General features: G+C 43.1%; 2 protein-coding genes across 20 annotated transcripts in view; one reads left to right on the top strand and one right to left on the bottom strand.

The window, feature by feature from the left end:
- Positions 1 to 14,823, top strand: part of LOC135098636 (cytosolic Fe-S cluster assembly factor nubp1-like) — a 17,680-nt gene extending 2,857 nt beyond the window's left edge. Inside the window, 10 exon segments of the mRNA XM_064000991.1 lie at positions 356 to 497; positions 591 to 607; positions 4,317 to 4,450; positions 6,624 to 6,725; positions 10,549 to 10,639; positions 11,053 to 11,090; positions 11,801 to 11,911; positions 12,297 to 12,326; positions 12,328 to 12,482; positions 14,653 to 14,823. Coding sequence (XP_063857061.1) covers positions 356 to 497; positions 591 to 607; positions 4,317 to 4,450; positions 6,624 to 6,725; positions 10,549 to 10,639; positions 11,053 to 11,090; positions 11,801 to 11,911; positions 12,297 to 12,326; positions 12,328 to 12,482; positions 14,653 to 14,671 — 839 coding nt within the window. The 3' untranslated portion in view covers positions 14,672 to 14,823.
- A 460-nt stretch (positions 14,824 to 15,283) lies between these two features.
- Positions 15,284 to 21,120, bottom strand: part of LOC135098628 (GTP-binding protein 10-like) — a 115,689-nt gene continuing 109,852 nt past the window's right edge. For all 19 annotated transcript variants that reach the window (XR_010267186.1, XR_010267185.1, XR_010267182.1 and 16 more), the window contains 2 exons: positions 18,967 to 19,121; positions 15,284 to 16,125 (listed from right to left, as the gene is read on the bottom strand). Coding sequence is in view for 4 of the 19 variants with exons in the window: in XM_064000978.1 (XP_063857048.1) it covers positions 15,691 to 16,125; positions 18,967 to 19,053 (522 nt within the window). In the remaining 15 variants the exon portion in view is untranslated. The remainder of the gene's footprint in view (positions 16,126 to 18,966; positions 19,122 to 21,120) is intronic.

The raw sequence follows: 21,120 nt of genomic DNA, 5'->3' as shown, positions 1-21,120 counted from the left end.
ACTCATCCTTGACTTGTCTTTTATCGAAGATAACTCTTCATAGACATAGATGATTCCTAGGATGAGGCCCTAGTGTTCTTCTTGGTTATTTTATTTCATTTTTTTCAAGTTGTACAATTGTATCTTTCGTAGGCATGTTAAACGTGTTGGTGACTGGGTAGAGTTGTGGGTTGGTGAGCTTGTGTACCAGTAGATACATCCAACCAACCAACTTCCACTCTTTCAAGTAGGGAACAAGAAAAGTTACCCTTTAGACCAAAAAAGTTGTGTGCTCTTGTAATGTTTAGGTAAGGAGCATCTTCCCAGAGGTGTGGCAGTATAATGTAACCGTAACAGCTGTCCTCCCCATCGGCAGGCAGCAGCAGCAGCAGCCATGGTGTCTTTCCTCATAGTGGGACGAGCAGCTCCCCAGGTGAGGGCGGCACCGACCCAGCCCGGCAGCAGGAGGGCCTTGGTGCTTCCCATGGTTCACCCGAGCCAGGTGAGGCTGATCCACCGTGGCCCCTTTTGGCGGAAGCCATTCTCCCAGATGGAGTAGTTCATGAGGGACATGGAGAGGAAGTTCAAGAGAGACATTGAGGATATCCTAGGAACCTTTGCCAAGAATGTGAGTACTAACACTGAGGGGGGAAGTATGTATGGCCATATGTTAAGAATAAATATCTATCTCTGCATCCATTTAGCAGGCCAGCAGTGACACGGGTTGGCACAGACAAAGCACCACACATTCACAAACACACATCATTCACACTCTTTGAGCTGTCTTCCCCTGGTGGAGAGGGACAGTCTCATGGACCCGCCTACTACACCAGGAGCTAAGTCATAGTACAGCTGGCCCCACACATTCACACCAAGACCCAACACTTGTCTTAACATACATCTAATACATCTGTCTATTTTTATCTATATACCAAACCAGCAATTCCACATGAGATGTCCCTGACAAAGCAACGCACATTCATAGACACATCATTCATTCTCTTAGTCCCGTCATCCCCTAGTGGACGTCTGCTTGTCAGAAAGATTGTTTATTTGTGCCAGAGGCCAGAGTCATGCCACCAGGAGTGAGATATGAGAGTGTGCCATGCTTACTTGGCCTCAACATGAACTTTCCCACCACTGGTCTCTGCTTTGCCCTGCTTAGTCATCACACTCAAGGATTGCCTTTATGATGCAGATTATTTTTTCCCTCATTTTTTTCTTTCATGTAAGAGGGGCACTGGCATAGGGCAGCAAAAGTTATAGAAAGGCTCACTCAAGGTGCTAGTCCTTATAGAGTACACTCAAAAAAGGATCATCCAAAATTTGAACCATCTTAAAACTTCCATTTTGAAATAATTCAAGTCAAAAGAGGAAATACAGAAGCAGGTAGGGAGTTCCAGAGTTTACCTGGCTTGATATTCTTGATATCCTTCATGTTGTCCACACTGTTGTCACTAGTTGAAAGTGAACAGTAGCTTGATCTTTTTGGTAATGGTAGGAAGTTATTCCTTCCTTCACTTACTTTTTTAATTGCATTATTACCGTGTAGGCTTTCAAAGTTGATTATGAAGTTGCAAATTTGTGTTGTATCATGAACAAAACTTTTCAGGGTGTACCCAGTAACATAGTGACAGGTGCTATGTTGGGAACACTTCCAATGTATTGACTGTCCCTTGTTAACATTCAGAGCACGAGAAAACTGCTTACTGGATGCACAGAAAGTAGACAAAGAATAGCACGTTATATTGTTTTTAAGCTACACAATTATTCAAGAAATTGTTTAAAAAGTTGTGTAGATGACCAGTGGAAAAGTTGTACAGCAGTGAACATGTCCTCTGCCTCACTTTGGACTCGCACTGGCAAGCTTCACTGGTAAATTCTGGAACTCCCTGTTTCTTCTGTATTTACTCCTGTCTGTGACTTTAACTTCTTTGAGAGGGAGTGAAGCTTCAAGACATTTCTCCAGGTAATTTTGGACTGCTTTCACTGTCTCCTTCAGGATCTGACGCCTTTAGTTTCTGTTACCCTTGGCCAGACCCTCAACAACACACACACACACACACACACACACACACACACACACACACACACACACACCTGGGGCTTGAGGCAAAGAATTGTGTACATTAATGCTGCTTTTAAACAGTGAGGAAGAAATAGGTTCTCAATAGAGTGGTGAACAGATGGAATAGAATCTGTGACCAGGTTGTTAGTGCTGAGTCATTAGGGAGCTATGAAACAAGATTAGACAAATGTATAGATGAGAATGATCAGTGAAAAGTGATAGGAAGAAATTGGTTATTAGATAGAGTAGTGGATGAATCAAATAGCAAGTTTTAAAAGATTAGACAAATTTTTTGATGAGAATGGTGGAAATAGGTAGGTATGTTTCGTACAGGGACTCCCACTTGTAGGCCTGATGGCTTCCTGCCGTTTCCCTTGTGTTCTTTTGTTCTTATGAGTGATGGCTGAGTTGGGTTTGATTGGTGGAAGTGTTATAAGATTAGTGTGTCTAGTTTCCAGGAACTCAGCTGCCCATGTTGAGTGTAATGTTGGGTGTAATCTGTAATGGCAGCTTTGTTATGTGCAGTGTGTGTCCTGTACTGGTGCCTCTGTCCTGCTAATATATTTCTCCTTCTTTCTTTTGTTTGTTTCTTATTTTACTCTTGTATTTTTTCTTTTCATTTCTCTTTATGGTTTGTGTTCCATTTGTTTCTCAGTCTTTCTCATCTCTTTTTTTTCCTCTCTAGTGTATTTCTGTTCCTGCATTCACTTAAAGTTAACTGCATCATAAGCGCATCCTGCAGGAGGGGCAGCCACGGCAGAAGAGTCTCCACCTCCCTCCACCCAGTCACTCCCTCAAGGCTGTTTGAAGGCTTCTGTCCTCACTGGCAACTGTCTCACTCACTCATACATACTTCTTTATGCTTTACTTTCACCTTCCTGTGGCTCTCCTCTGTCTGGATGTTTTATGATTTGAATTTTGTTGTTGAAACCTTGCCTACTGTAGAAAATGGTGAGTCTTGCTTAGTGTAGAAAGTTTTGAAGTGAGTCCTGATGCTGTACCTGGTATGAGTCAGCCTGTGGACTTGATGTATGGAAGCCTTGCTGTGGAGAGCTCTGTCTTGCTGGAGTGTGGGAGGGGAGATAAGGTGAGGATTAGAGCATTCAAGGACAGGAATCAATGGACACTGCCATTCTTGTCCTGTGGGGGAAGTTTTTAGGAGTGGGCATCACACACTTATAGACGGCTGGATTGCTGGACAAACTTTTTATTTCATATCTTTGTGTATGCCATAAGTAAGTTGGCTCACTGGGTGTATCAGACATGTTCATGCAACACTCCTGGGGCACCAAACCACTCTTTTTACCTATCCTCAGGCTGTCCTACAACACTCTGTATCACATCCATTGCTTCTTGTTATACCAGTACTAAGAGACTTGGATGAAAAAAAGCTGTTTGGCAATGATTTCCTGTGATATCTTATGCTTGGTCTTTGCACAGGTTTTATTGCAAGCTTAACTAGTATGTATATTAGTTTTTATTTGATTTATAGCCATGAAATGTACTATGCCTTGGTTGCTTTAGTGTGGAGGGACTGTGTGAGGTGGAAGAGAGTAAGTGCTCACTGTTTTTACTCCCACTCAAGTCTTGCCTACAAAGGTATTCACTCCCCTGTGTAAGGTTCGTGTCTGGCCAGGAGGTTCTGAACCCCTTTGGTGAAACGCTTCACTGATACATCTGATGAAATGCTTCAGTACACCTTACTGATAACATGAGTGAGATGCTTCAATACACAACAGTTGCTAATTTTTGTTTAGTGTCAAAAGCATTTCATCTTATCAACTACTCACCCCTAACTGACTGTCTTCAGCCTCTCTCTCATTGGCACATTATTGCATCTCTTGCTATCCTCTACCACATTTTTCACACTGACTGCTCTTCTGATCTTGCTAACTGTATGCCTCCCCTCCTCCCATGGCCTCGCAGCACTAGACTTTCTTCTTTCTCTCACCCCTATTCTGTCCACCTCTCTAATGTAAGAGTTAACTAGTATTCTAAATAATTAATCACTTTCTCTGGTAAAATCAGGAACTCCCTACTTCTGTATTTACTCTTTCCTATGACTTGAGCTCTTTCAAGAGGGAGGCTTCATGACACATCCTCCAATATTGGATGACATTTTTGACACTTCTTTTGGGACTGACACATCAATAGACTTTCTCCTTTGCTCTTTTTGTTGCCCTTGGCCAGTGCCCCTCTTGTATAGAAAAATAAATAAATAAAATGAAAGTAAAAATAAAAAATCATAATGATGGCATATGGTGCACAGACCTGGTGGTGGTGAGGGAGCGCCTGGCATCCGTCAAGAACAAGGTGCTGGTGCTGTCTGGCAAGGGAGGCTTGGGCAAGTCCACTGTGAGTGCCATGCTGGGCCTTACCTTGGCCCTCGATGACTCCAAGGAGGTGAGCTGCACTGCCACACTCCATGTCACCCTTCCACTCACTGTTGTTTGTGTCACACTGACGGTGTCTCATGTTTAGTGCTGATTAGTTGAGTGATCAGGATGTGAGCTGGTGTTAGTTTTGAAATTTATTTAGTGCAGAGTGGTTGCTATTATTTATTTATTTTATTGAATATAGATGAAAAGTTATTGAAGTAGGATTGAAACAGTAGAAATGAGTTACTGAAGGGATGCCTGTGGTGTGAGCAGAGTGGACAGCGAGAAGAATTAGTGTATCAAAGATTTGCTGTGCTTTGTAAGAGAGGAATTGAAATGTAGGATGGTGAAAGTGATGAAATGCAGTAACCCATGGATATACGGTAGTAACTGTTAATTGTAAACTCAAACTCCTGCTTGCTGCTGCATTCCCTCTTGCCTGTGACTTGAAATCTCTCAAGAGGGAGGCTTAAAGAGATCTCTCCAATTGATTTTGGATATTTTTGTTCCTTTTAGGGACTGGCACCTTTAGTCTCTCTCTCTCTCTCTCTCTCTCTCTCTCTCTCTCTCTCTCTCTCTCTCTCTCTCTCTCTCTCTCTCTCTCTCTCTCTCTCTCTCTCTCTCTCTCTCTCTCTCTCTCTCTCTCTCTCTCTCTCTCTCTCTCTCTCTCTCTCTTCTTCTTCTTCTCCTTTGGTCAGAGCCTCTTGTGGGACGGGACAGGTCTGAACGCAGCCCTCCTTTGCTTAGTGAGCAGTGCAGTGATGCTCTCTGGTGTCAGTGAGGTTAGCTGCCCACTGTACTGAGCATCATGACAGATTGAGAGAGAACTTTTTATTGAGTGTTGCATGGCTGTGCATCAAACACTGAACACATGTTTGTATGTAAATAAGAATACATCTGTATAAAATGTAGTTTAGACATTGTAAGTGACTGACATAAAAAGTAAAACTAGAAAACTACCCAAAAAAATAAATATTCATTGACTGTAAAAATAAAGCATTAAAATTTATTACAAGTGGTAAGTTAGTTAAAAAATAAATAAATAAATAAATAAATAAAAAAATACCAAAAAAAAACTAAATGAAACAGTTAGTTAGCAGTGAAGTGAGTTGACCTTGACTCATGAACTATATTCTTAAATATTTGTGTGCCCCACTACTTTCCAAGAGCTCTGCTTGGAGCGATACAGGTTTTTAAGTGTGTCTTTATGGTTCAAGTGACAGATTAACAAATCTACTAATAGGAAAACCACTCTTGAGAACCCAGCTTATCATCTTTGTGGCCTTGGAAAGTAGTAGTGGTGAGACCAGGGTTCCTGAATATGGGCCAACACAGGGAGTCCTCAGTTCATGGCAATCTTCACTTCACCCATTTCATAATTACGTGCATTTTGCTTTGCTCATTTTTTTAATTTTATATATATATATATATATATATATATATATATATATATATATATATATATATATATATATATATATATATAATTTTTTTTTTTTTTTTTTTTTTTTTTTTCCAGTAGTACACTTACAGTGGGGGTAGCAGCATGCCCTCCAATATGCTCACTTACTTTTTATAGTACACCACACACACATACTGCACCAAACAGTCTTTTTCTAAATGAAATAAAAGTTAAAACCATACAAAGAATTAGTGAACTGGTGAGTGTAGTGAAGGGATGCTTCATCATGTGGCAATAGACTGAGGAAGGAAGTGTGTGTCAGGTTCACTGCTTACTTAGGATGGTTCTGACACGCCAAAATAATGTTTATGATGCAGCCCAGGAACAGAGCTCACCACTGTTGTAATGTCACCCACAAATGTCTTTTAACTGCAGTAACACTGGCAAAACTGCACTGAAGCACAGCCAGTGCTGCTGCTTGTCTCATTGCTTCTCATCTGATGAAACAGAAAACAGATCACCTTAACAAAAGTACAATAGAAAATGCAGCTACTTATGGCTCACTCACTTCCAATATAGCCATACCTTTGCCACATTGCATTATTATTCTTCCCAATGCATTAAATACAATGATCTTACTTGTCAACAGCTTCATACTAACAATACATCCTGCATGTCACTCAACAAGTGGACAAGTGTAACTCAAGGACACCCTGTATAAGGATCGTGTGAGTTGTTCAGTCTTCCCGGTCATCCTTCCTGTGGTAACATTGCCCCTCCATTGTCTCCCTGGCAGGTGGGGTTCCTTGACATTGACATCTGTGGGCCGTCTCAGCTGCGGGTGTTGGGGACAGCAGAGGAGAAGGTCCACTCTTCAGGTGCTGGCTGGTCCCCTGTGGTAGGTGGCAACTTCCAGGTTCCTATGTTAGGTTTTGTACTGTTGAGGAAAATCTGATAACCTGGGATAAGCTTCAATGGTATTAGTGTAAAAGTGTGTGTGTGTGTGTGTTTGTGTGTGTGTGTGTGTGTGTGTCAGTCAGTCCTTTTTATTTATTTATTTTTTTTATTTATTTATTTTGTTTTATTTTTTTTTACTTGAAGATTTAACACTTCCATCATGTCAAAATAGTTTCCCAGTTTTCCTTTTTCCTTTTTTTCCCTTCTTATAAATTTCTTAAACCAGGTTAGAGTTTTCCCAATAGTACACTGTGGTGTGAACAAATGCTCCTGTTATTTCCCTGTAGTTGTGAACCAGAAATGCTGTTTCCTTTTTTTTTCCACCCTTTTTATAAATTTCTTAAACCAGGTTAGAGTTTTCCCAATAGTATTCTGTGGTGTGAACAAAATGCTCCCGTTATTTTTCCCTGTAGTTGTGCACCAGAAATGCTGTCTCATGCGTCGTAGACGAGGATCTGGGTACCCGCCACCCAACGTGATACAGTGCCTTAAGTCCCTAAAACTATTTCGAAACCGAGGATCGAGAGGAGGCAAAAGTGTGGTGCGTCCCATCAAGGTAGTGACCTCCAGTGCCAGAGACGACCGCAGGGTGGAGAAGAGGGAATACAAACACTTTGAGGTGCCGAGAACGTGGTATAGTCTTCCCTCACTCCTCTTATTTAATGCAACGTCTCTGGCCAACAAGATGGACGAAGTGATTGTGACGGTGAGATCTACTTGTGCGGACATTGTGGCGGTTACTGAGGCGTGGCAGATTGTTCCTGAGGTGTGCACGATGCAGGACTACCGGCTCTACCATCACCTCAGGTCAGGGCGCAGGGGGGGGGGGAGTGGCCATTTTCTGCCGCTCTGCCCTCAGCCCCTCACACCTCCCTGTCGATATTCCTGCCGGTGTGGAGGCCCTGTGGGTGAGAGTCACGCCCCCCTCCCATCCCAGCAACACGGCCTCCATCATAGTCTGCGTCGTCTACCACCCCCCTCGAGCCGCCACTGCACAGTTGCTCACCGCTCACATCATCAACACTGCTGATGCCCTGAGGGTGAGGTATCCTGCTGCCAAGCTGGTCATCTGTGGGGACTTTAACAGATTAGATATCAACGATATCCTACACCAGCTCCACCTCACCCAGGTCGTGGACTTCCCCACCCACCAGCAAGCCATCCTCAACCTTATACTCACAGACCTGGGCCAGCAGTACTCGCCACCCAAGCCGCTGCCTCCCATGGGACGGAGCACCCACCTCTCCATACTGTGGTCACTCACACCCACCACCTCGACCCCCCGGTCAGCTGTCACCAGGACCCACCGCCCCATGCCTGACTCAGCCATGAGGGAGTTTGGGCAGTGGGTGACACAACACCCGTGGACCGAGGTGCTGGATGAGGAGGACGTCCACATAAAATGGCAAAATTACGTCGCCACTACCACAGCAGCCTTCCACCACTACTTCCCAGCCAAGAGCGTCACAACGCACCCGTCTGATGCTCCCTGGATGACACCCCGCATTAAAAGACTCATGCGTCAGCGGACCTGGGCGTTCCACTCCTGCCCGGTCCTTTACAGGAAACTAAGAAACAGAGTAATCAGGGAGATTAAGAATGCAAAGGCAAGCTATTACCCAGACAAGATACACCACCTCAAGCTGACCAACAACAGACAGTGGTACGCTAAGATCAAAGCTTTGTGTGGCTTACAAAAGCACACTTCATCTCTTCCTTGCACCTCACACCTTCCTGCTAATCTCGCGGCTCAGGAGATGAACAATCACTTTGCTGCTATCTGTCAAACCTTTCCTCCCCTCCACACCACTCCGCTTCCTGCCTATCTGCCCGCTCCCTCCCCTCCACACACTGTCCAGGCGATGGATGTTTTTAAGAGAATACTTAAATTTAAACCAAGATCCACCACACCCACTGACCTTCCTATAAAAATTTACAAGGAATTTGCTGTAGAGCTAGCAACACCGCTATGCTCCATAATAAACGCCTCACTCTCCCAACACTCTTGCCCCACGGACTGGAAGACATCTTACGTCACACCCATCCCCAAAACTTCCAGTCCTCAGTCACTCAATGACCTCAGGCCAGTCTCTATCACCCCCATCCCTAGCCTTATTTGTGAAGATTTTGTATATGACTGGGCATACACCAAAATTTGTAACACCGTGGATATCAGACAATTCGGAAATATTAAAGCCACCTCCACCTCACATTACCTGACCAGCTTCTTTGAATTCATCCACAGCCACCTGGACAAGCGAAACACCTCTCTAGCTGTTGCTTTTGTGGACTTCAAAAAAACCTTTGATCTTGTTGATCACACTGTTGTCATCAGCAAGGCAGTAAGTCTGGGTCTCCCTCCTAATCTGATAGCGTGGCTAGCCGACTTCCTCACAGGGAGACATCAGGCCGTTCGCTATCAGGGCTCTGTCTCTAATTTCCAACAGCTGACATGTGGAGTCCCCCAGGGGACCAAGATGGGTCCTCTATGCTTCCTCCTCCTCATCAACGACGCCCTCACCGACACCCCCCATCGCTGGAAGTATGTGGACGACTGCACCGTGGGCGTCCCAGTTTCCACCAAGAACCCGGACTACTCACCACTGCAAGCAATTCTGGAGCGACTGCAGACGTGGACAGAGGAGAGCAGGATGACCATCAACCACAGCAAAACTGTGGTGATGCATTTCTGTACCTCCTCTGTACCAGTGCCCCCTCCCCGGCTCACAGTGGGCCCTCACCCCCTCCAGGTGGTCCAATGTGCCAAGCTTCTCGGAGTCACGGTGGACGACCAGCTGACCTGGAAGCAGCATGTCGCCAGCACCGTGAGATCAGCTACCTACAGGCTGTACATGCTGCGCAGACTCAGGTCGCTGGGGACGCCGACAGATGAGTTAAGGGGGGTGTACCTTACCTTCATCCTCCCCAAACTCATGTACGCCTCCCCAGCGTGGTCCTCCTCCCTCACACACACTCAAGAGCTACAGCTAGAGAGTGTGCAGAAAAGGGCGTGCAGGGTCATCCTTGGCCCTGCATACACCACCTATGAAGAAGCCCTGACCACCCTGAGTCTGTCCAGAATATCCACCAGGCACCGAGAAGCTCTGGAGAAGTTTGGGAGGGGACTAATGCATCATCCGCGTCTCAGAAACATGCTGCCGCCCGACGCGCCTCGCCCTGTCCGTGCCACCAGACACCACAACAAAATAACGCCCCTGAAGGCGCCGCGCACGGACCGGTACAGACTCAGTGCGATTCCCACCATGGTGCGAGCCATCAATCGATAGTATTTCCCTCCTAGATTAGACTTACCTTTAGGATTAATGTTAAGTTTTCCCCATCCCCTATGTACATTTTCAGTTTGTCAACTGCCCAAATAATAAATCGTTTATTATTATTATTATTATTATTATTATTATTATTTAAGCATTCTTGTACTTCAGCCCACAGAGTTACAGTAGTTAAAATTTTTTTTTTTTTTCTTCTTAATTATCCCTCACATTAAGTATTACCTACCTTGTTACTCTGGGAAGAAACTCTGCTTTCTATTTTCATTTATTTTTTATTTATTTGTATTTATTTTTTATTTGATTCAGATAATTATTTGTATATGATGGATAAATACTTCACATAAATAATTTGTTGGCACACACTCTTCAACTAAATCATTTGTATATAACAGGTACTCTTTAGATAGATCATTTGTATATGACAGACACTTCAGATAAATCCTTTATATATGACAAGACAGTGTACCCTTTCAGTATGTGTCTGACAATCTGGCTGTCATGTCCGTTGGGTTCCTGCTCAACAGTGCAGACGACGCTGTCATCTGGAAGGGACCCAAGAAAGATGGTAAGTAGTAGAAATAGGTCACCTCTAGTGTCTTTGGTTTTGTAAGAAGAGGAGACCAGAAGCCAATTAAAGGAGCCTGGAGAAAGCCACTGAGGGGAAGACAGAGTGAGATGGAGGGATGAGATTGTGGTAGAACAGCAAAGGATAGGAGGAACAGAGGAACATGAAAGGGACAGAAATGGTTAACTGGAGGAGACTTGTACATGACACCAACCCTGCACTCACTCCAGGGAAATGGTCAAAGGAGAAGCGTTGCTGATTTTGTCAGTCCGTTAAGTTTTATGTGGAATCAAGAATTATCATCGTGAGGTTTTTTTCATTTCTTTTATTTCATGTATCTTGTGTACTTTAAGAAATGTAAGTGTATAAAGATGTTGGGTGACAGGAGAGTAATGTAGTTTTTAATGTTGAAGTGATTGACGAGGTAGTGTTTAAGCATGTAGCTGTGGATGTAAGACTGAATATATTGATGTGAGGTTTGAAATGAGTACAGTGGAGAAAGTGTGAGGGAAGAATTAATAGTGTTTGATGTGGGATTGCTTAGAATATAACAACATGAGATGAGGGAAGCTACAAGAAGCCCACACATGGCAGTCCCTGTATGAAATATACCCTTCCATTTCTACCTATCCTCCTCATCCAGAAATTTGTCTTTACTTGTCCTTAATGACTCAGCACTAATAACCTTTTTACTAAGCCTGTTTCTTTCATCTATCACTACTTGATAACCAATTTCTTTGTATCTCTCTTTCAAATCTAACTTTATTGGGTTTGAGCTTGTTGTTTCTTGACCTGTCCTCATTACTGACTTTCAGGATTTTCTTTCACACTTGAGATTTTCCTTATACCACTTAAAGACCTCCATCATTATCATGTGGGAATTTTAAAAGTAAGCATAAATGTTAGTTGACTTTCATAAAAGCATGCAGTGTTCTCTCCACATGCTGGTCATCTGTGTTGGGGCTGAGCTCAAGCTTGACACAATTCCTTCATCTTTGAGCTTGATGCAGTTCCCCTTTCTGTCTACAATGATAGCAGTCCACATACTCAGTTCATATGCACAAAGTAGTGCTTGACTCTGACTCTGGCGTTAATGTCAGTTTCTTTGGTTAGGAAGGCGGAGTTGTACCTTCCCTTCATGTGACTTGTTTCCCTCACCAGGAAGTGGCTCTGCTGGATGTGAGGAAGGAAATCACATTCTGCAGGAAAGTGAACATTCCCATCATTGGCCTGGTGGAGAACATGACCACCTTTGTGTGCCCCAAGTGTAAGGTGAGTGAGATGTGTGGTGCCTCTCACCTGTTCATTTGTGTGTCAGCAGCAAAGAGTGGTGGTGATGTAGCTGGGATCCAGCAGCAATCATAGACTCCTTGCAACCAAGACCACCTCTTGGCTAGGTGGGAATTCATGTGTGTTGTGTAAAGGGACAAGATTGATGGCGACAGACCACACCTTTCTTATCAATGGAAGATTTTTGGCAATACAAAAGTCAACCAGTTTAAATGAAATTAACAGAACAAAAAAAAAATTACACAATTTTTCTGCCAGGATGAAACAAAAATTTTTCAATAAGAAATCTTGCAAATCTTGTATTAGGTAAGCCATCTTAAGAGGAGTATGTCAGGCTTGTCTTATCTTGATGCACCATGAATTTCAGACCAAGACGGCCGTCTTCCCTGCCACTACTGGGATGTGACCCCCAGCTGGCAGAGGATACTGAGATGCCACTGCTTGGCCAGCTGCCGCTGGACCCCCGGGTGGCCCAGGCATGTGATGAAGGCACCAACATTCCGACACGAGCCAGATGCTGCTGTCACTCAGGCATACAAAGACATTGCAAACAGTAAGTGTTGTTTTAAATGGAAGATTCTTTATCTGGAATTCAATCTTTGTTCCAGGCCACCACCCCCACAAAGGAGGTAGTAAAGACTGTGTGTGTGTGTGTGTGTGTGTGTGTGTACACACACACACACACACACACACACACACACACACACACACACACACTGCACAAAAACATTGCCTAAGGTTAATTTCAAATTCACCTTGGTGCCTGAGTCTCTAATGGGAAGAGGATGGATCCCTCCTCCTACCCCAACATAAGGGACATTTGCAAAGGCTTACTCAAGTTTGTCAGCACAAGAGCCTGACACCACCGCCTCTTGTTTGCCCCTCACCACACCATGACGGCCCATCCCCTCCCCTGCCCCCTGTGCCTGAGACATTCAGCTGAGCAGATCAGGTGCAGACAAGCCACAGACAGAGTCCTACAGGCTCGTGTCCCATTTTCTATTTACATATGCTCTCCACTCAATCTAATCAGTGTTCCGTGTCAGTGGTCTCTCATTCATGCTGTGCCAATTGTTTGCACAATTGTGGAGAATATTATATGAATTTAGTTCATGCAAACATCTTGACTGGCTAATCTTGTAGCCAGCTTATCCCACATTAAGCATGTAGGGGTTGGCATCATATTAGTATGTGCAGCTAATCACACTAAAGGCAGTGTCACACAGGGCAAATTTCCCCTAGTATGCTGCCCATTTTTGCTGCCAGCTGGGCAAACTGAGCTGTCAGGAAGAATGGCATATGGCTGTGATACCAGACTTGCTGGGAGTATTTGAAATTAAATGACCACTGTACTACAAGCTGTACATGTTAAATAAAAATATATTGTGGTACTTTGAGTAAAACTGTCAACTATAAAACTTATAAAAATGAAGTATATGTGCCAGTGTGTGCTTGTGAAATTACTTACAGTGCTTATTTGACAACTGCAGCTGGGGAGATAAACAATGTGTTGTGAAGGAGACCCGCACTAAGTTTTGCTGGAGTGTGAAAGCTCGACACATTAATTGAGCTATAGTGGATCTAGGCACCATGTTGGCTGTAGGACCTACTTGCGCTGTTGCCACCTCAACCCTGGGGCCCAGAGTGACTGACCATGGCCAGCAGGGTGCAGCCACGGCTTGTAGAGGCAGTGCTGCACAGCCTATATGAGCTGCCAAATAGAGCAAAAGATTTATTACAAGATGTCAACATAACAGCCCAGTCCCTGTGTGATGCCAAACTTGCTGTGTCGCTGGTCTCACCAGCAAAACAGGCAGCATGCTTGCAGAAATTTGCCTTGTGTGATGCTGCCTTAAGTCCTCAGCCAGGCACTGCCTACAGTGGGACTTCCCAACACCCTACTGCTGGCTTGTTCACAGAGGAGATAGCAGGCACTTTTGAGGTGGTATTTATACCAGACAGAGTCCAGACTCCAGACTCAATGAAGTAGAATGGCTGCAGACTTGACCCTGATGGTAGGATTTCATATGATTTCACATGAGGCAGGTAGTCACAAGAACCATACACAATGTCAAGGAAAATGAGATAAAGTGTAAATAGAGGAGCAATGTAAAATAGAAGTGGTTTGAAATGTTGAAGAGATGATACATCTTTCTAAACATGTGGTTTTTTTTCCCTTCATTGTTGCACATCACCATCCTCCATTTTCCCTGCTCATGTAATCATATATTCTTTGTCCTCTTGGTTAATTTCTTGTGTGCTAATCTCTGGTCTCTTCCTAAATAATCAGCACAAGGCCATGTTTTATCACTAAGTCTCGCTGGTCTTCCCTCCCACTCACCTGTATTACTTTTTGTGCAGGTGAAGCAGTGAACTCTTGTTTGAAATCTGAAAGGTTTTGTGATTATGAATGTAGAATAGATATGTATGTTACCCTTTCCTTTTAACACTTTTCACTTTCATTACTTCTCCATTGCCAAGCTGATATTTATTTAGGAACAAGAAATGAACAAAAGATTTGAAGAATTAATAAATGGATACCTGCTCCCTTTACATCTTACTTTTCCCAGTTAGAATGATTTCAGTTGGCCTTAAGGCATTGCTTGTAGGGTTACATAGATGTCTTGGCTGCCTCTCTTGGAGAATGTCAGACTGATGCATAAGTAGATGGAATTTCAGTGGATGCACTAAACACTGTAGTAATGATTCAATGTTTATTTCAGAAATCAAGGAGTACTGTGACGCAGTCCCAAGAAGCCACTTGACCTGCAGCGGTAGCAGCAGCAGCAGCAGCAGTCATCACCACACTAACCAACACATTCTATAGAAAAGTCTTGTTATTCATGCAGAGGTTTATTTTACATTTACTTCTTAAATCCATATTATTAACATCAGTCAGTATTTTCTTTACAAATTGTGGCAGCCTTATTCATCATTCATCCTTAATTTATGCCAGAAAGTTTGGGTGAGAATAAAAACTACATATTACAACAGTATCCAACAAAGTAGTTGTTGCCTTGCCATCTTAAGATTTAGTGTAAGTTTAAAGATTTACCTGTGTTAATGTTTGGTCTAATCCTTCACGGTATCTCCTTGCCTTGGTGTGCTGAGGCTGCAAGGGGATGTAACTTGATAATTATGCAGAAATACAGTATAAAAATTTCAGACTAAAGTGAGGGTTGCAACTTTTTTAAGGTTCTGGATTACTGGAGGCTTTGGCAACAATTACTTTGTTGGATGCCATTCCTGTGCACGTTATGAACCATCACGTCTTATCTTGGAGATGAAGGTTTAGTATATAATCGTGAATTGGAAAAATACTTTTCTTGGAGGTTTTTAGTATATAATCGTAAATTGGATAAATACTTTACTTTTAAAAAATCTTACAGTAAGTCCACATAAAAGTTAGCATACATTTATATGAAAATGTTACAAACATTTATATGAAAATGAGAGAAAAGATACTCAGTGATGTTATATATAGTGCATGACTTGTAGTGGGGATAACACTTGTATTGTCACTCTGGAAAGTCACTAACACCAAAAGCAATCAAGGAAATGCCAACATATATTCCATTTTTCTTTCTTTTTAGTAGATGGTTGCCTTGTGATGAAGGAACTTGCTCAAAAATATTTCCTAAAAATCTAAATGTTCACAAGTGAATGGTGAGTACGTTGTGAGAGAAAGATATGAACAGACAGGCAGGCAGGCATTTAAATGTAAATTAAATGTCAGTAATCTTTGGTTACTGCTCAAAGAATTAATGGCGTGGAAGCTTGTGTGAAGTCCCTGATGAAAGATAAATATACCAGCCACTGGATTCACAAAACTCAACAGGATGACACCCCCCCCCCCCCCACCCATTGTAGTATTTGCTGGACTGGTAATTCCTTCTTCCATACTCATCACTCTCCTTCTCAGACCTGTACTTCCTCTTCTCGCTATCCCTTCTGCTGTCATCATGATCTCTGTGGTCACTGACAAACCTCCCTTGCCTGTGGTCAGAATATTCCCACCTGTGATCCCTGTAATTCCCACGATCCCTATAATTCCCATGACCTCTGTACTCCCCTTGATCCCTGCAGCCTCCTTCCTTCCTGTAGTCTTGATGCCTAAAGTTGCCTCTGCACTGTCTGTTGCGGTCAAATCTGTCAGCAGGGAGTATTGGCGGCTTAGGCAGGCTCTTCTTGCAGTGCTGGAACATATCAAATACTGGTCATTTCATAGACAAGGAGCTGCTATAGAGTAGAGAGGAGGGATTCAGGGGATTCTGAACTTTGTTGGGATCTATGTACAGTAGAAACCTCAGTTCACAAACCAAAACAAGTTTTCCCATTTAAATTAATTAAAATACAATTAATCTATTCCAACCTCAGAAACTGCATTATTATTATTATTTTTTTTTTTTTTCTTTGACAAGAATGAAGTTACAGTAACCACAGAAAGGTGTAAGTTTCTTGGACATCAGGCTATATCATGTCACTGATATGAAGGTCAGGTGCCTTCCCAGCTGTTTGACCTGGGAGCCCTTACCTTACTCCATCTCTAAATCACATGCCTTCATAAATTAATTAAGTCTGCCACTTCCTATTTCAACTTTCAGAATGGTTGGAAAGAGTTGTTTGAGAGGAAAAGACAAAATCTTGCCTTGCACCAGGCATGGGTTGGCTGGAAGGAAATATTTGAGCATAAAAGTCTATGTAAAATGGGGATTGTTGCACTACTCATGACAGCACATGCTTTCCAAATTCCACCTTGTGTCTGTGATCCAGGAATTCTTGACAACCTCACGTCTTATAAACCTGTCTAACAGATGCACTCTTTCTTTGGGTATCCAGACAATGGGACATGAGGTGAAATGTAATTGGACAACAGAGCACATACTGTTATGCAGAAAAATCCCTCCTTTACAGTCTTGCTCCAATATTTCCTTCCAGCCAGTGCATGTTTGGTGCAAGGCGAGATGGTGTCTTTTCTCTCTAATTATTATCATCTTTATAACCATCCTGAAAGTAAAGTAAAAAGAGGCAGGCTAAATAAGAAGGCATGCAATTTACTAGAGGTGGAATGGGGTAAAGGAGATCCAGGTCTAGCTCCTCTCCAACAGCTGGGAAGGCACCTGACTTGGGTGACTTGCCAGTGTGTGATAATCACAATGTTCACGGCAGGCATGCCAAAACACAACAGTGTGTGTGTGCTTGCCAGCTGAGGGGGTCTGCAGGGTGTTTGTGCATTCACACACAGAAACACTGTTCAAGAACCATGGCAAAAATTCTTAAAAGATATTCATGAAGTGATTTGTTCATAAATAGTAATGTTCACGAACCGAGGTTCCACTGTGTGTAGTTTAAGGTGTAGTTGTGTGGTGCACTTCAAAGAAATTAAATTGGAGGAAGAATGTTAGGGCTATGCTTTCAGTGACAGTTAGTGACTGGAAATATTTATATTTAAGAAGGATAATGATGAGCATACTTGAGTGATGCAAGCAGATGAAGAATTGTCACCACCAGTGTCAGGGAAGCAGTAAAAATATTGCCTGTGAATGATGAGAGGAAAAGGTAGAGTGATGTCTGACCAACACCTAATGGAGGGAGGGAATTTTTGCGAGTAGATTTAAGATGAATGAGAGCAGGAAAAGCTGACAGAAGTGCTGAACAAGTAAGGTGAAAGGTGATAGAGTAATAGGAGAAGAGAATCACAGGGAGGTGGAAGGATAGAGTAAAAGAAGTCCAGCCAGCACATCTTGACATGATTGGTGAGTTGCATGTGGCCAACTAGCATGTTAGTTATTTTTACCACTGTATTCACCACAGAGAAGCTGCATGCCAAAAATACCTACTAAATGGCAATACTCAAGTTCTTCCCACTTGCTTTGATTGACAATATGGGTCGGTTTTAATTACTTTTCTTGAGAAATATATGCCTTTTTATGAAGTATCACTTACCTCATCCCATCTGCAGCATTTTGTGATGCATGCATATACAAGTGCACAAATTTCTCGGAAAATGTGCCACCAAACTGGAGTAAACTGAGTTACAGTACATCACCTGGCTTCTAGGTTTGAGGCTTCTGGAGAGCATGATATGCTCCGCCACTCACACTGACATCCAGAAGAATCATGGGGTTCTGTTCCTTCAGCTGTCTTGCTCCAATAATGATGGGATTTTCCTCTAACTGCCACTATGTGTCAGCCAAAGTCCCACCACTTAACCTTAGGACGACATACTCCACACAGTGTTTGTGGCAGGAAATATCACACTTTCCACAACCCTCAAACTTCTGTTCTAATGTGATCTCTGGGGGAGTGGGGGTGCTTACAGATGGAATGAATCAACAAAGTGTGTGTGTGTGTATACACATGCTTTATCTTGGCTATTTTTCTTTGTTGAGACTGCCTGTGAACTGTGCAAATTTTCTCTGCCTGGAGGAAAGATAAAATAAGCTACACATCAAACAGTGTGAACTGATTTGCATGGGTAATATACAATAGCAGCAAACACCCATATTGATCTGGTGGTGGATTACAACCAGTTTTCTTTTTAAAAACTCTTACAGTTCACTTGCTGCTGCTCCCACTGGCCACTGATTGTGTCTAGGTTAGGCAGTCATGCCTGCTGACTCACCAGTGGAGACGTGATGCAAGTCAGTGACATGATATGAAACACAGGCGTATGAATGAGTTGTGTAAATAACTGGTCTATTTCTTTAAACTATTTTTTTTTCTAAAAGTTAATACTTTGATATCATACATTATGTTTTCATACCAATATTTTCAAAAGATAGGGGAAGGAGGTGGAGAGCATGCAGAGAGCACAACTTGCAGATCAGCTTGGCTTCAGCAACTATACTCCTTTGTGACTGAATATCCATCCCAGTGATGTGAAGTAATTTTCATTACTCTAGGCTGATATCTTAACAAAAGAGGCAGATGAAACAAAGCATCCACACTTGAGCATGCACACACATCAAGCTGATGTCTCAATAAAAAAAGGAAAGCTGAAACAAAGCACCACACATGTGTAACAACAGACATACCTCTGTAAACTGGTTATCCTCCTCAGTATAGTGAGAGGTTGCTTCCTCCTCCAGCTCAGCCAGAAGCTCGAGGTCGAGAGGCACCATGTCCTACCCGTCTTGTGCCATTGTGCTAAAACTGCTGGTGCTTGGGAAGGCCAATGAGGAGTCTGAAACTGAGTGTTTTCATTTAATACAGATAGAGGGGAGTCTGGTGAAAGTTGGTAGTACAGTGGAATGTGAACCAACTGGTATTAAAAAAAAGAATACTGCACTGGTGGCTGACAGAGAAGCAAGACATACAGCTGTTACAAGTTAGGTGTTTTGAATATTATACTGCTTCAGAAGATAAGCAGAAGTAGAATGAAACTGCATGAAAGAAGTATGAAGAGAAAAGGGAGAAATATAGAATGCTTTTAATGAATGCAGAGCTGGTTATACAAGGAAGTCTACTGCCTCCTCACAGGAGGAGGCAGTAGACACCTGCCGAAACGATAATTACTCCCAGTGACGTCTAAAGTACTGTTCAGGGGGTGCTGTGAACTTATTAAACCCAGCTGTGACCTCACAACATTTCCCTTTGTGTCTCACAACACAAGGGGGCAGTCACAGCCTGCCCTCTAAAGACAACTCTCTTCCTCCACACAAATCTACAAGCACCTAATAACACACACACCCTTCACTCAAAATTTTTTAAATCATGGCGACTCCTACACCAGCCTCGGAGTCCCCATCTGGGGAGGGGACCATAAATGTCCCCAGGTCGGACTGTCTTTTTGTCGACGACCCTAAGTGTCTTGACAGCCCCCTCAACTTTTTCTTCATTAACTTCTGCAACATTCGCAGTCTAAGATCTAATTTTCAATCTGTAGAACACCACCTCTCCTCTTCTAAACTTCATCTTTTTTTCCTCACCGAAACTCAGGTGTCTGAGGCAACTGACAGTAGCCCCTTTTCTGTTCCCTCCTACTTTCTCTATCCTCATTTTCGATCCAAAGCTGGATGCTGCGTTTATGTGCGCAATGACTTAACCTGCTCTCGTGCCCACGCTCTTGAATCTTCCGAGTTTTCCACCATCTGGCTACGACTACAGAGTCACTCTCATACTAAATTTATCTGTGCTGTATACCTCTCACCTAACTCCTCTGACTATAAGAAATTCTTTGACTACTTAACTTCCAAAGTGGAGCACATTCTGACCCTCTTCCCTTTTGCAGAGATCTCCATTCTTGGAGACTTCAATGTTCACCACCAGCTTTGGCTTTCCTCTCCCTTCACTGACCATCCTGGTGAACTAGCCTACAACTTTGCTATCCTCCACGACCTAAAGCAATTGGTGCAACACCCTACTCGTATTCCTGACCGTCTTGGAGATACGCCCAACATTCTTGACCTTTTCCTGACCTCTAATCCTTCTGCTTATGCTGTCACCCTTTCTTCTCCGTTGGGCTCCTCCGATCACAATCTCATATCTTTATCTTGTCCTATCACTCCAATCCCTCCTCAGGATCCCCCTAAGCGAAGGTGCCTCTGGTGTTTTGCCTCTGCTAGTTGGGGGGACCTGAGGAGGTATTTTGCTGATTTTCCTTGGAATGACTACTGCTTCCGTGTCAGAGACCCGTCTTTGTGTGCTGAGCGTATAACAGAGGTGATAGTGTCTGGCATGGAGGTGTACATTCCTCACTCTTTTTCTCGTCCTAAACCTTCTAAACCTTGGTTTAACACAGCTTGTTCTCGTGCTATACATGATAGAGAGGTGGCCCACAAAAGGTACTTAAGCCTTCCATCACCAGAATCTCATGCACTTTATATTTCTGCCCGGAACCATGTCAAGTCTGTTCTCTAACTAGCCAAAAACTCCTTCATTAACAGAAAATGTCAAACCTTTCAAGATCTAACTCCCCTCGTGATTTCTGGCATCTAGCCAGAAATCTCCAATAACTTTGCTTCTTCTTCTCTCCCTCTTCTATTTCAACCAGATGGCACCACTGCTATCACATCTATTCCTAAAGCTGAACTCTTTGCTCAAACCTTTGCTAAAAACACTACCTTGGACGATTCTGGGCTTGTTCCTCCCTCTCCTCCACCCTCTGACTACTTCATGCCACCTATTAAAATTCTTCGCAATGATGTTTTCCATGCCCTCGCTGGCCTAAACCCTCAGACGGCTTATGG

Source organism: Scylla paramamosain, unplaced genomic scaffold (genome assembly GCF_035594125.1).
Source record: "Scylla paramamosain isolate STU-SP2022 unplaced genomic scaffold, ASM3559412v1 Contig71, whole genome shotgun sequence".
Classification (NCBI taxonomy): domain Eukaryota; kingdom Metazoa; phylum Arthropoda; class Malacostraca; order Decapoda; family Portunidae; genus Scylla; species Scylla paramamosain.
This window is presented reverse-complemented; position numbering and strand designations above follow the sequence as displayed.